General features: G+C 36.2%; 1 protein-coding gene across 2 annotated transcripts in view; it reads left to right on the top strand.

The window, feature by feature from the left end:
• Window positions 1–14,394, top strand: part of Ncam2 (neural cell adhesion molecule 2) — a 494,596-nt gene that overhangs the window by 414,617 nt on the left and 65,585 nt on the right. For both annotated transcript variants that reach the window (NM_203409.2, XM_087575939.1), the window contains 2 exon segments: window positions 7,286–7,405; window positions 11,062–11,183. In NM_203409.2, the coding sequence (NP_981954.2) occupies window positions 7,286–7,405; window positions 11,062–11,183 (242 nt within the window).

Below are 14,394 nucleotides of genomic sequence, written 5' to 3' on the forward strand. Positions count from 1 at the left end.
TAGACTTCATCCCAAGAATCCAAGGGTGGTTCAATACATGAAAATCCATTACTTTAATCCATCATTAAAACAAACTGAAAGAAAAAGAATCACACGTGATTATCTCATTAGATGCTGAAAAGTCCTTTGAGCATATTCAACATCCCTTAATGTTAAAAGTCTTGGAGAGATCATGAATACAAGGTACATACTTAAATGTAATAAGAGCAATATATAGAAGCCAATAGCCAACAGCAAATTACATGGAGAGAAAATGAAACAATCCCATTATAATCAGTGACAAGACAAGGCTGCACACTATCTTCATATCAATTCAATATAGTACTTGAAGTTCTAGGTAAAGCAATAAACAACCATAAGGGATCAAGGAAAGGAAGAACTCAAAGTATCTCTATTCTCAAATTCTATGATGACATACATAAGGGGCCCCAAAAATTCTACAACAGAACACCTGAGCTAATAAACACCTTCAGCAAAGTTGCTGGATACAAAATTAATTAAAAAAAATCAGTATTCCTCCTTTATACAAATGGTAAATGGGGTGAGAAAAAGTTAGGTACTGAATACCTCTTACAAATAATATGAAATATTTTGGTTTAACTCTAACCAAGGAAGTAGAAGACCTGTATGGCAAAAGCAACAAGTCACTGGACAAAGAAATTGAGGAATATATCAGAAAATAGGAAGATTTGTCATGCATATGGATTGATGGGTAGTGTTATCATAGTGAAAATGGCCATTTTACCAAAAGCCATCTATGAATTCAATGCAATTCCCATCAAAATTCCAGCACATTTTTTTATGAACCTTGAAAGAGTAATTCTGATCTTCATATAGAAAGACAAAAAGTCCAGAATAGCTAAGACAATCCTGTGTAATAAAAGGAGTTCTGGGAGTATTACCATCTCTGACTTCAAGGTCTACTACAGAACAATATTAATAAAAACCAAGTAACTTAGCATAAAGACAGACAAGTTGATCAATAGAATCAAATGTAAGATCCAAAACCAAACACATACATCTACAGAAACTTTATTTGTTACTAAAAGTCAAAATGATACATTGTACAAAAGAAAGCATCTTCAACAAATGGTGCTGGTTTAACTGGATTTCTGCATGTAGAAGAATACAAATAGATCCACATTTATCACCTTGCACAAAACTCAAGTCCAAGTTGATCAAAGACTTCAACGTAAAACTGATATGCTAAATCAAGAAGAACAGAAAGTAAAAAATAGTAAAAGATTACTATTGAACTCATTGAAACAATAACAACTTCCTGAATAGAACTCCATGGCTTAGGCACTCAAATAAATGTAAGTGAGACCTTGTGAAACTGAAAATCTTCTGTAAGGCAAAGGATCAATAGAACAAACCTACAGAATAAAAAAAAAAAGATCGCTCCTGAGAGACACAGCCAGAATACAGCAAATATAGAGGCGAATGCCAGCAGCAAACCACTGAACTGAGAATAGGTCCCCTATTGAAGGAATCAGAGAAAGAACTGGAAGAGCTTGAAGGGGCTCGAGACCCCAAAAGTACAACAATGCCAAGCAACCAGAGCTTCCAGGGACTAAGCCACTACCTAAAGACTATACATGGACTGACCCTGGACTCTGACCCCATAGGTAGCAATGAATATCCTAGTAAGAGCACCAGTGGAAGGGGAAGCCCTGGGTCCTGCTAAGACTGAACCCCCAGTGAACTAGTCTATGGGGGGAGGGCGGCAATGGGGGGAGGGTTGGGAGGGGAACACCCATAAGGAAGGGGAGGGGGGAGGGGGATGTTTGCCCGGAAACCGGGAAAGGGAATAACACTCGAAATGTATATAAGAAATACTCAAGTTAATAAAAAAAAAAAAGAATGTAAAAAAAAAAAGATCTTCATGTACCCTACATCTGACAGAGAGCTAATATCTAAAATAAAGAACTCAAGAAATTAGATGCCGACATACAAATAACCCAGTTTTAAAAAAATGTGATACAGAGCTAAACATAGTTCTCAGTAGAGGAATCTCTATTGGCTAAGAAGCACTTAGCAAAATTACCAACTTCCTTAATTATCTAGGAAATGCAAATCAAAACTACTCTGAGATTTCATCCTACCCTGTCAGAATGGCAAAGATCAAGAGTTCAAGAGACAACACATAGATAGTAGCAAGGATGTGGGGCACGGGGAATAATCCTGCATGGCTGGTCAGAGTGCAAACTTGTACAACCACTTTGGAAACTAATTTGGTAGTTTCTCAGAAAATTGGCAATAATTGAACCCCAAGACACAGCTATATCACTCCTCGCCATATACTCAGAAGATGCTCTACCATACCAGAAGCACACTAGCTCAACTGTGTTCATAGCAACCTTATTCATAATAGCCAGGAACTCAAAACCACTTAGATGTCTCTCAACTGAAGAATGAATAAACAAAATTTGGTATATTTACACAATGGAATACTATTAAGCTATTAAAAACAATGATATCATGAAAAATGCAGGCAAATGGATGGGACTGGAATATATATCATCCTTCCATACCCAGGAAGACACACATGGTATTTACTCACTTCTAAGTGGATATTAGCCACAAAGTACTGTGTAGCCATTCTACAATCCACAGACCCATGTAATCTAAGTAATAAGGAGGACCCAGGGGAGAATTCTTGAATCTCATTCAGAAGGGGAAATAAAATAGACATAGTAGCTAGAAGAAGGGAGGGAATCGACCATGATTGGAGGTTGAGAGGGGGAATTTGTGTAGGAATCCGGTGTGGGGACAGGGGTGTGAGAGAGAGATAGGAGAAAGCACAGAAATTGGCTGTGGGAGATGTCTAGCATGAACTTGAGATCTGGGAAGGGGGAGGCTCCTAGTTGTCTGTGAGGATGACCCTAAGACTTTTATCTGGGTACATAGAGACTAAAGTGACAAGCTTCTGTATCCAGGTGGGATTTCAAGTGGAGGCAGGTGGACACCCACCCATCGACAAAACCTTCAACCCTAAACTTGTCATGACCACCAAATGTGCAGGGCTAAAGATGGAGCAAAGTTTGAGGTAATGGGCATCTGATGACTGGCTCAACTTGAAACCCATCCAATAAGAGTCAGCCAACCCTTAACATTATTAATACTCTCTTGTGTTTGGAAACAGGAACCTACATAACTGTCCTCTGAGAGGCTTCATTTCACCTCTACTGAAAACAGATGCAGATTCCTAAAGCCAAGCATAGCCAGAGCTCAGGAATACTTGGGGAATAGTGGAGGGAAAGATTGAGGGAGCTGGATTTAGACAACCTACAGAGTCAACTAACTTGGGCCCATGTGGACTCATACTAAACGACCAATAAATTATTATGTCCAATTATTCATAGGTTGGATCTAAATATCCTACATATTTGTAGCAGATATGCAGCTTGGTCTTCATGTGGGTCCCAATTGGAGTGGGAGCTGCTGTCTCTGACTTGTTGCTAGCCATGAAATCTTTTTTTCTTACTGAACTATAATGTCAGATTGTGGAAAAAAATCTGCTTAGTCCTGCTGTGACTTGACATGCCAGGACAGGTTGCATTGGGTGCGGGGCTTCTGTTCTTTGAGAAGAGGAGAGGGTAATGGGGGTTGCATTGTGATGGTGTGGCTAGAAGGAGAGGAAGAAGGAGGGTTGCAATGTAAACTGAATGAGTGAATAAATAAATTAATAATTACCTGTACCTTTCTGATTCATAGGGAATGGGCTTGACATAGTCTGTAGTATGTTTTTGTGATGCTTTCTGGTACATCTTATTGTATAAGATATAAGGAGGTTTAAAAATCTCGTCAAAGCTATTGGCTCTGGTGGAAGCAACTGTATTTATAATCTCTCAGATGTTATTGCATACATATATTAGTGTGAATCCTATATGTAAATGTTTTATTAATATTTATGCATACACGTTAAAAGTTACAATTTTCCAATACTGTATAATATTTAGCTATGAAAAATAGAGTGACAGATGAATAGCTTTATATGTTATTTTATTTTGATTCATTCCATGGACTCTGAATGATATTCCAATTCAAACAAACAACTGAGGCTAAGGCAACTCTGTCACCTCTCACTGTCTTTGCGGCTCTATTTCATTGCAATGTATTTTTATTCTATTTTGACCAGGATGTGCATGTTAAAATTGTTTGTTTTAAAAAATGGGAGAACAGGCTGTCTCTCACAGTTAGTGGATCACAAAGAAGTGAGGAAACCATCAATAATGACAGGGAGACAGCATTCTCCAGTACAGTCTGATATTTGATTGCCTTGAAGATTGTTCACTTTAAGAGAACAGGTCCCTAAAGCTCTTCATGTAAAAGGAAGGCATGTTCCATCAGGAGGAGAAGAATATTGTTGAAGACCAATGCTGCATGGCTTATGTTGATTGTCTACATTGTTAGTGCCTTGAAGAATTAATATGCAATTGGTGTTTTTAAATTTCCTAGAATTTGTTTTTCTTTCAATTTAAGTTACATATATATATATAATATATGTAACAAAATTTGTAAAATATGGTGAGTTTTTAAATAATATTTATTTTTTGTTTTACTGTTACAAGTATATCATTCTTTTTCCTCCTCTCCTTCCTCCAAATTATTTCATATAACTCTATTTGATCTCTGACCCCTTTAGGAAAATCTGTCATTAGTTACTTATAGAAATATTCAATACATAAATACAACTTGCTCAGTCTGTATAATGGTTCTTACATGCATGTTTTCAAGGTTGACCATTGGTATGGGGTAACAAACTGCTGTGCTATTCTGGGGCGGAAGACAGCTGCTCTCAGCATTGCTTAGCTGCTGGTTATTTCTTTGTATAGATCAAGGCCAAGAACATCTTTTGTTGTCTCCATTCAGCTCATGTTTTGGCAATCGTGTTAGTGATAATTTAGGAAACTTAATATTACATTAAGAGGCAGCTTCCTCATAACCAACAATAGAATCAGAAGCTATAACATATAATATGATTATTCTTGGATGTGTTCCCTCCCCATTTGAAAGACTTTATAACTACCATGACTTATGCATTAATCTACTAAACAAAATATGTATTAAGGAGTTAAAATTATATATTCAGTGATTCCCATAGTTTTACTGTGGAATTATTCCTTGAAAACCTTATGACTTTTAGGATACCTTATTTAAGCTCAGATGTTTCTTACTATCCAAGCACCCTCAAGACAAGTGTTTCTTGTTATCAATCAACATTTTCTCAATTGCCCTAATTAAAACCAATATCATGAATTATAATTTGAGGCTGTGACAGGTGATATAGTGTCTACAGAAAATTTGATTTTCTTTTTAGATAATGCACTTGAGAAATATATAGAAACACTTCATATGGAATATTATCCTTTTGCCTGATTTTACAGCATATTTTGAAAAACCTTGTTAAAAAGAGAAAAAAAAACGTTTTGAAGATTTCATCAAAAATAATTGTATGAGAATTAGATTTTTCTGCTTTCATTTTAACATTACTACTATGTATGCATTTGTATAAAAATATCAGTTAATGTTGTTATAATGTACAATTGTTACTTGTGTCAATCAGATTAAATAAATCTGGTTGACTCCTGGAGTTTATATTGATATCACCCAGCCAAACATTGAGAGGAGCTCAGAGAGTTGAGGGAAGGATCTAGGACTCCTAAAGGGATAGGAACTCCACAGAAAGAGCAACAGAGTCAACTAACCTTGACACTTGGGTGCTCTCAGAGAATGAACCAAAGAGCATAAACAGTCTGGATCTAGAGACCCCACACATATATGTAGCTGGACACAGATGTACAGTTTAGTTTTCATGAAGGGAAGGACTGGGAGGAGGAGGGGGCAATGATTGGGACATAGTGTGAATGAATAAATAAAGACAAATGTCACACACATACACACAAATCTGATTTAGGTAATTTGCATAATATATTCTTTATATTACATAAAAGAAATATAACTGTGGTGTATCCTGAAACTCATTTCTCCATGGAGTAATTACTACTACTACTACTACTACTACTACTACTACTACTACTGCTACATATTAGTAATAATAATAATACAGAATAGTACTAATAATACATAGTAGTAGTAATAATAATAATGATTTCTATGAAAATAAAGTATATAAAATTTACATTTGAAACATAGTCAAAACAATAACTTTGTAAATTTGGCCTTTATTGAGTATAATTTAATCATTTTTATGACTAGTAATCAATTCTATTGTGATTTATTCCTTTAACTTTGTATGATGGACTATTATATGACTTAATTTTCAACAAAAGGTACCAGTCCAACTAGATTCTTTTAATTAAACATCATTTATTTTAGTTTTGGAGATTATAACATAAAAACAAAGAGCTTGCTGGGAGATTGTTTCTCCATTAGTTATTATTTGCTATTATATATGAATCCTATTCTATAGGCGTAATCATAAAACATACTACACATAGCTACATCATAAAACATCACCATCATTATCAACAACAACAACAAAACCAAAACCTATTAAGATGCAGTGCTTTAAAACCTCAATATGATTGAAACCTGGCATGGGCCATCACAAGTTTCTAATCGAGATGTACTTCTGTACCCTTCGAGTTCTGCCTTTTTTAGGTGTATGATTGTAAACATGTGTCCACAGTATGTATTGGAAAAGGAACTAAAATCAAATGTACAAGCGAGAAGATTGAAACAAGGTGCAATTAGTAGTAATCGTATTCATTATGATTGTAAATTGAATGTTGCCACTTTTGAGCAAATTCAAGTTTATTCAACGTCTCTGTCATGAGAGAAAAAATTTACCATTGAAGGACAACTAAACCTATATGGAATCCCATGTTTCTGTTAAGTTATAAAGAAATAATGAATATGGTTTACATAAGGTACTAAGACATACAAAAGAGACAATTATTTAAAATAATTTTATTTCCAAGAAATTAAAAACAACAACAACAACAATAATAATAATAACAACAATTCAGTGACTGTTTGACTTTCTGTTAGTGTTTAAAAGTAAGCTACCATTTTTTCATTTGAATTTTAGTGATTGGGGGAGCTACAATCGAGTTATTAAAATAGACATCTCACAAACTATGGCCATATGACATTTTCTTTTTGGGTGTTTTACTGAGAGATTAGTATCCTAGATTTATAATAAACTCACTGCATTTCCGTATTGTAATGTTGTAAACATAAGTATATGATGTTTTCTTTTCTTTCTTTCTTTGCTTTTTTTTCTTGTTTGTTTTGTTTTGTTTTGTTTTTTTCTTAGCGACAGTTGTTTTGAGCAGCCTGGAACCAAATACAACATATGAAGTCAGGGTTGCAGCAGTGAATGGCAAAGGACAAGGAGACTACAGTAAAATAGAAATATTCCAGACACTGCCAGTTCGTAAGTAATCATCACCATCTACTTTGTTACCAGATCCTTCGTTTGCAAGTTTAATGGAATTTTTAAATGCAGAAAGGATTTCAATAATGTAGGGAAGTGAATTATATCTCTGTTGAAGGATTTTAGCAACAACTCCAGGGTTATAAAAATATCATTTCTCTAAAGATGGGCAAGAAAAAAAAAAGAATGTAGTGGCATATAAACTCTAAATATGCTCTTCATATTTATAGTGTGATTAATTATATTGTGCCTGCATATTATGTTGTCTTCATAGAAAAAAATATTATGTGACATGTCACTTTTAAAGAGGCAGTATCTTGCAAATTATGTCAGTACTAAGAAAAAAAGAATATAAAATTCTAAATTAATATGTTGCCAAACTGACTACAAGTGGGACAAAACAGTATGTCGGATTTTTGTCAAAACTATCATGTTTTGAGTAATTTGTAGTCAATTATATTTATCTATAATTATTTTAAAATAGAAAAGCATTGTCTCTGTATTAACTAAACCATTTTTAAAATGTGAGACAATTTACTGAGGAGGACTGATCGCGGCTGTTGCAGAATCTGGGAAGGAATCTGCCTGTGGCATGCACACATTAAATGAACCCCATGGCCGATAGTAAAGTTCTACTCTATCTTTGAACAATGAATTTTGGTTACTTCCCAGAATTTATCACAGGGTACCCCTTCTAGTAACGCCATCTTTTTAGTCCCTCATTACTTTCTCACCAGGATGACTCCTAGGTTGATGTATTTCCACTCAAAATCAGAGCTTAGATGCAGGCTTCTCTAAATACGTCTGCCTCTTCTGGCTTACATTCCTCCAGGACACCCCCATTCAATTCCCACCTCCCATCCTGAAACACATCTGCCCACTGCTTTCTCAATCAGAAAAATACTGAAGCATCTGGGTTATGTTCATTTTCTGTACAGACCTGTACTTTTGTTCCCCCTCCACTGCTGAGGACATGCAGAGGTGTTGCAAATTGATTCAAAATAGGGGCTTGATCAATTCAGTAATACCCTGGATAGTCTTTATGGTTCTATTTACTCCAGGATTGAAAGACTACAGGCAAGTTTTCTACCCTTGAGACACTGGTGTGCATGTTTGAGAAACTAATCTCTGCTCTTGAGACTGAGGACATAATTCAGTCATCAAAATGTTTGCTATGTCGTGTAAGCACAAGAATCTGAAATCAATGGCACTCTTGTCAAAGTTGGGTGCAGTGATGGGGGTTGGTAATGTCAGAACTGACTGGGAGGTAGAGTGAGTGGATACTTGGTGCTTACTCCGCAATGTATCTTGTGTCATTGGTACGTGCTCTGTGTCAAAATAGGGAAAGAACAATAGAAAAAGAAATAGAAAAATTTACTCCTGTCATCCGCAGAGATGGACACCTACACACATCCGTGGGCATACAAACACACACACACACACACACACACACACACACACATACACACTACAACTCCCATTTTTCTGATTTTTTTCCTTTAATTCATAAAATTTCTCTTCTCATAATAATACTATTGTTCACTCATAACCTTTCTCCTAACACTGTGAATCCTTTGAAATTAGGTACAATTCTTTTATTGATTGATGAATTGAAGTTTATGCACATGGAAGATGCTATTTCATTAATTTTACTGAAACAGAATCTATTTTTTGTTTTATATGTTTGTTTTCTAATGAATTGGGCATTGTAATTAAATGATATTCCACACCTGCTGTTGCAGTAGATATTTTTAAACGTCTGAACCTTTTATCCCACACTAGTGCAGGCACCTGTGAGGCCACATGGCACTTCAGGGTACTTTTACTTCAGCTGCTCCACGCTGCCCCCAAGTACTCTCTGACCCAGGGAATCCACAAGCCATTCTAGCGTGGCACCTTACCACGCTGGTCCCTACACTTAGTTCCGGCACCGGAGGGCCACATGGAACTAACCATAATTTACCTTTGGTTAATATCTCTCCCAGCGGCTCTCTACTAGCCACGAACTCTCTGGTTCCAGCTACCGAGTAAAATCAGGGCTCTATAAACTGCAACTTAACAATCAGATTTATATGTTAAATACTCAATCCAATACATCCACACAATAAACTCACAACCAATTAATAAAGATATAAACAGCCCACCTAGATATGATAAATTGACCTATACATATCCATCCCTTGAGAAATATTCATAACAACGTGTATCTATGTAGTGATGAATGACGAGGATGGTTTATGTCTGCCTCCATGTTGCCTCTGCTCCTTTCTTTTCTTTCTTTTCTTTCTTTCTTTTTTTCCCCCTCAGTCCCTAACTTTTCTAGCTTCCTCCTCCTGGCTGACAAACTCCTCCCCTTACCTGGAAATCTCCAGCCCAGGTACTAGACCGGGCTCCCCCAACATCCCCTCCTCTGCCCCTATATAGCTCAGCCATTTTGGCTACACCAGTCTCTTGGCCTCGGTCATCGCTTTTGGTCTGCGGTTCTCTGACTTTCCCTCCACCCTTCCCCTTCCCTCTCTCTCTCTCTCTCTCCACTTGGTCCAGCTCAGTCTGACCATGTTCATTCTGGACTCTTCATTCCCTGTCTCTGGGCATGCTCTCCCTCTTATCTACAGTAAACATTCCCCTCCCCCCATACCTAGGAGCAGCCATGCCCTCCTTTTCTATCATTTAGTATCATGCATGAGCTCCTATCCAAGGGACTCTGAACCAAGCTGCTAAGCTGACTCTGCTCCTTTCTCCTTCTCCCTCTTTCTTCTTCTTTTTTTGTCCTGGATCTGAGGATGGAACCCAGGGTCTCCTGCCTGCTAGGCAAGCGCTAAAACTGAGCTAAAACCCCAACCCCCCCCTCTCTTTCTAAAACCCTGTTCCTGCCTATCCTTTCTTCTTGTCAGGCTTCGTTTTATCTTGTGTCTGCCTTCACCTGCATAACGACGTCAACCTACAACCTGCAATCATCTGCATTAGGTTTATAGTAGCTTGGGCACTAACATTTCACAATAAATAATGGGAGAGTTCATGAAGCACTACTTCTCTTTGAGGGACCCTGGCTGTTATGAATTGTTAAAGGAAGGACTATACTTTTCTTCTGTGCTGTAGCCTCTGATGAGTTGTCCTTACACCAGGAAAACACGTCCTATCATGTTCTAATTAAACACTGTGGGTCACACAATGAGATTGTAAAAGACAGAAGACAATGGGACAAAGAGTGGAATGAAGTAGAAATGATTTAGTTGAAAGTGATATAAATTATGAAACAAACAAAATCTTAAACATAACATTTTTAAGTTCAGTTTTAAACCTATGATATATGCATATATATGTAATATAGTTATTACTAAAATTTAGTTTCTGCTTTTTAACTATCCCAAAATGCTATTTTTAAAAATATGGTTATAGTATCACTATAAAATGAAATTATTCTATATAATATGGAAATTCTAACTTTGAACATAAAAATTATACTAAAACATCTGAGCTTTCAAATTTACTATATAAGCAAGCATCAAGTTATAACACAAAGAGACAAATTGTCAAAAGTAAATCCTTTAAAGTGTCATATATTTGGGCTACTTAAGGCATTGGCTTAATTATCATGCAGTGCTGTGAGGCATGTAAAATATGTGTTAATGAAGAAGTATCATGTTACTCCTTAGGTGAGCCAAGTCCCCCTTCCATACATGGACAGCCAAGCAGTGGGAAGAGTTTTAAAATCAGCATCACCAAGCAAGATGATGGAGGGGCTCCCATTTTAGAATACATTGTGAAATACAGAAGTGTAAGTATCTTTTGATTATTATATTGTATCTTATTTCCTATTTTACAAGGAGCCGCAATGGTCTCAAAGATTAATTACAAATGAATGAAGAGTTAATAATGAAAGGTTAATGTTAATATTTCTATTCATTAAATTCAACATTTCATTTGTGTCCTTTTCTTTTATTAAATTATGATCATAAATATTCAAAATATTTTGATGGTTTTGACCTTAATTATAGTTCTGAAATGTGATTTAAAAACAAATAATAGATAATAGATAAGAGTTTTCTTCTTTTTATGACTAGTATTAATGTCTTTCTATTTGATTGCAGTACTTTAACTCTGTCAATAGGAACTATATTAGCATGTTGTAGCAACATCATATCTGATAAAGAAACTTAGGTAAGGGATTTGAGTCATGGATTGAAGTGTTGGTATTTCCTTATGGCCTGTACTTACCCATTGCTAGTGAGGAAGCAGAAAGAGGAATGCTGGTGTTCAGCTGCCTTTGACCCTTTAGTACATACTCGACTCTAGTCCTTGAGACAGCGCCACTCACTTTTAACCACAGTGAGTCTTCCTTGCACCTCTTGGAGGCATCCTCATCCATATGCCTAGGGGTGTGTTTCTAGAAGATTCTTTTTATAACTATTTAAAAATGATAATCTCAAAAGTAACCAACAAAAAATCAAATCAGAAGGCATCAGGAAAATAATGGCAAAGTTATCCTCTGGCCTCCATATGTATAATGTGTAATGTTAACTGTTCGAAAAGAAACATCTAGTCTTCTCTGCGTAGTCAATCTAAATGTTTACACTGAATTAATATCTTTATATTTCTTATTATTCTTCCCTTCCCTTTGGAGTAGCATACTGGGCCTGGAGCCAAGTTTACTTATCCACTGGAAACAATTGATTAAAATTAATCATAATAATTAATTTAATGCAGAAGCCATGCCTTGTATCTAGGGTCAGAAAAGGGTAAGCCCAGACATAGGACAGATGCCTCTATTACATTACAGGGAAGGCTGTGCAGGGCAGCCAGAGTGAGACACCATACCAGAGTCACGATGGCATTTATCTGGGCAGGATTCTGGTCCTTCAGGGTGAGCTCACAAGTTTTTGCCTACAGCAGAAGAACCCTTTGGAAGCTGGCTGGGATGGTTTTGGACTGCTAGGAAATGTTACTCACCCATCTGCACCATGATTTGTCAACTTGCTTCTTAGAAATGACCATACAGAGCCATCTAAATGACATGTTGATTAAAACATCACACAAGAACAACCAACCATTGACAATGTGTATACATTCATTATATATAGCCACGACTGCCAAGAACTCTCTATGTAGACCAGATTATCCTGGAACACACAGAGAGAGGCTCTCCTCTGCCTTCTGAGTATGGGGATTAAGGTGTGTACTAGCATCCTCAGCGTTCAGCTGTGATTTTGGATGGTCGATCTTACATTCAGCCAGGAACATGGGGCTTGCTGCTTCCAACCTTCTCTAAAGGATATATAAATAATAAAGAATTACACAATAAAGATTCCTAAAACCTCAGTCATTCAACAAGATATTGTGATATTGGGATGGGGTAATTGCCATGCCTCATTTTCTCCTGTTAGTCAGAAAGTTAAAGGTGACATAGAAGGTGATGATTCTATCAAGGAGGTCTCTATCTCCAGTGGTTTCCCAGTCTGCTAATCACAGTTTATATACCTCAGTGTGCTTGCCCCTGTTAAGATGAGGAAAAGGGAGATTCTTTAAAAAAACAAAAACATTTTGTATTTTCATATAGAGGTATTTTGCTTACCTCAGCACCATATATAAAAGAGCCACCAAGGAGCCACCTAATACACACACACACACACACACACACACACATCCTTTAAAGCATTTAAGATGTGCTGATACTACTAGAGTTATAGACAGTTGTGAGCCACTATGTGGGGTCTGGGAATTGAGTAGATTTTCTCTGGTACCACAGCTCGTACTCTTCTCCATGGAATCCTTTCTCTAGCCCCTGTAAATGATTCTTAATGCTTCCAAGCTGACAATGAAGGTCAATTGCTCATGAAAGGAATATTAGTACAGCACACCAAAGAGAAAGTTATTATAATGAATAGATCTATCAAACATTAAATAAAGAATGGTCACTGACCTTGAGTAAAAGAGATCATTTTTGTTAAATATGAACTGGTGAGTGAGGACTGCTGAAATGAAGAGCTGCTTGTGTGTGGTTAAAGGTGTTTGTGAAGGACATTTCTGCTTGTGATAGGACAGTGAACAACATCTCCCACGCTCGTTTATCCCCTTTCGTTATTATATGTGATGCCAATGTTCACCGAGACTCATTCCTTCTCAAAACACTCACAAAAATTTTCTACAAAAAAACAATTATTTTTGTATTTTCTATAGCTACATTTAAAATGGTGCCTTTTTATAGTACTTTGGATACATTTTCAATTCAATTGTTTTTTATAATGTGTATTTTGTAAATAAAAACTATTTTTTAACTTGAAGATTTGATATTAAGGCATTAGGAAGATGAGATTTATTTGGTTTGAAGTACATCAGTAATCAACTTTATATACCATTTTCCATTAAATTCTAGTGTTTTCTTTACAGGGGAGCTCTCTTTTTAAATTAATATATAATAGCATTAATTCATCTGCCCCTTCTCCCTCCAACAACATGAACTGCTAAGTAAGTTCCTTTACTGTTACATTCTTGTATCTGTGTTTAAGGATGACCACGGGTGATCACTTTCCCTGCTCTAGGCTTCAAACTAGCAATAAAGAACAGTAAGATGTCTTTTGTATCCTCTACCATAGGATTCTATTATAGTGAGCCTCTACCAGTGTCCTTAGACTCTTAAGTAGATCGTATCTGAAAATCCAATGCAATTTGATACAAACTTCTTAGAATGTCTCAGTTTTCATATTTGGAAATTATGCAAACAAAATTGTCTGTCTAAAGAACATAGGTTAACGCTGTATCATCAATTATACTAGGTAGTCAGACATCTCTTACCTACCTACAATTGGACCCAGCATGATTTTGGTAGAAAACATTGAGAAATATTAATAATTTCTGAGGAGAGACATAAAAAATTATGTGAACACTAAAATACAGTGAAATAATAATGTGGTTATTTTATTTTTCTGTGAATACTTTTACTTGAAAATGTTTGTGTAATGCTTTTTTTTTACTTGAAAATGTTTGTGTAA

This window comes from Rattus norvegicus, chromosome 11 (genome assembly GCF_021556685.1).
Source record: "Rattus norvegicus strain SHRSP/BbbUtx chromosome 11, alternate assembly SHRSP_T2T, whole genome shotgun sequence".
Taxonomy (NCBI): domain Eukaryota; kingdom Metazoa; phylum Chordata; class Mammalia; order Rodentia; family Muridae; genus Rattus; species Rattus norvegicus.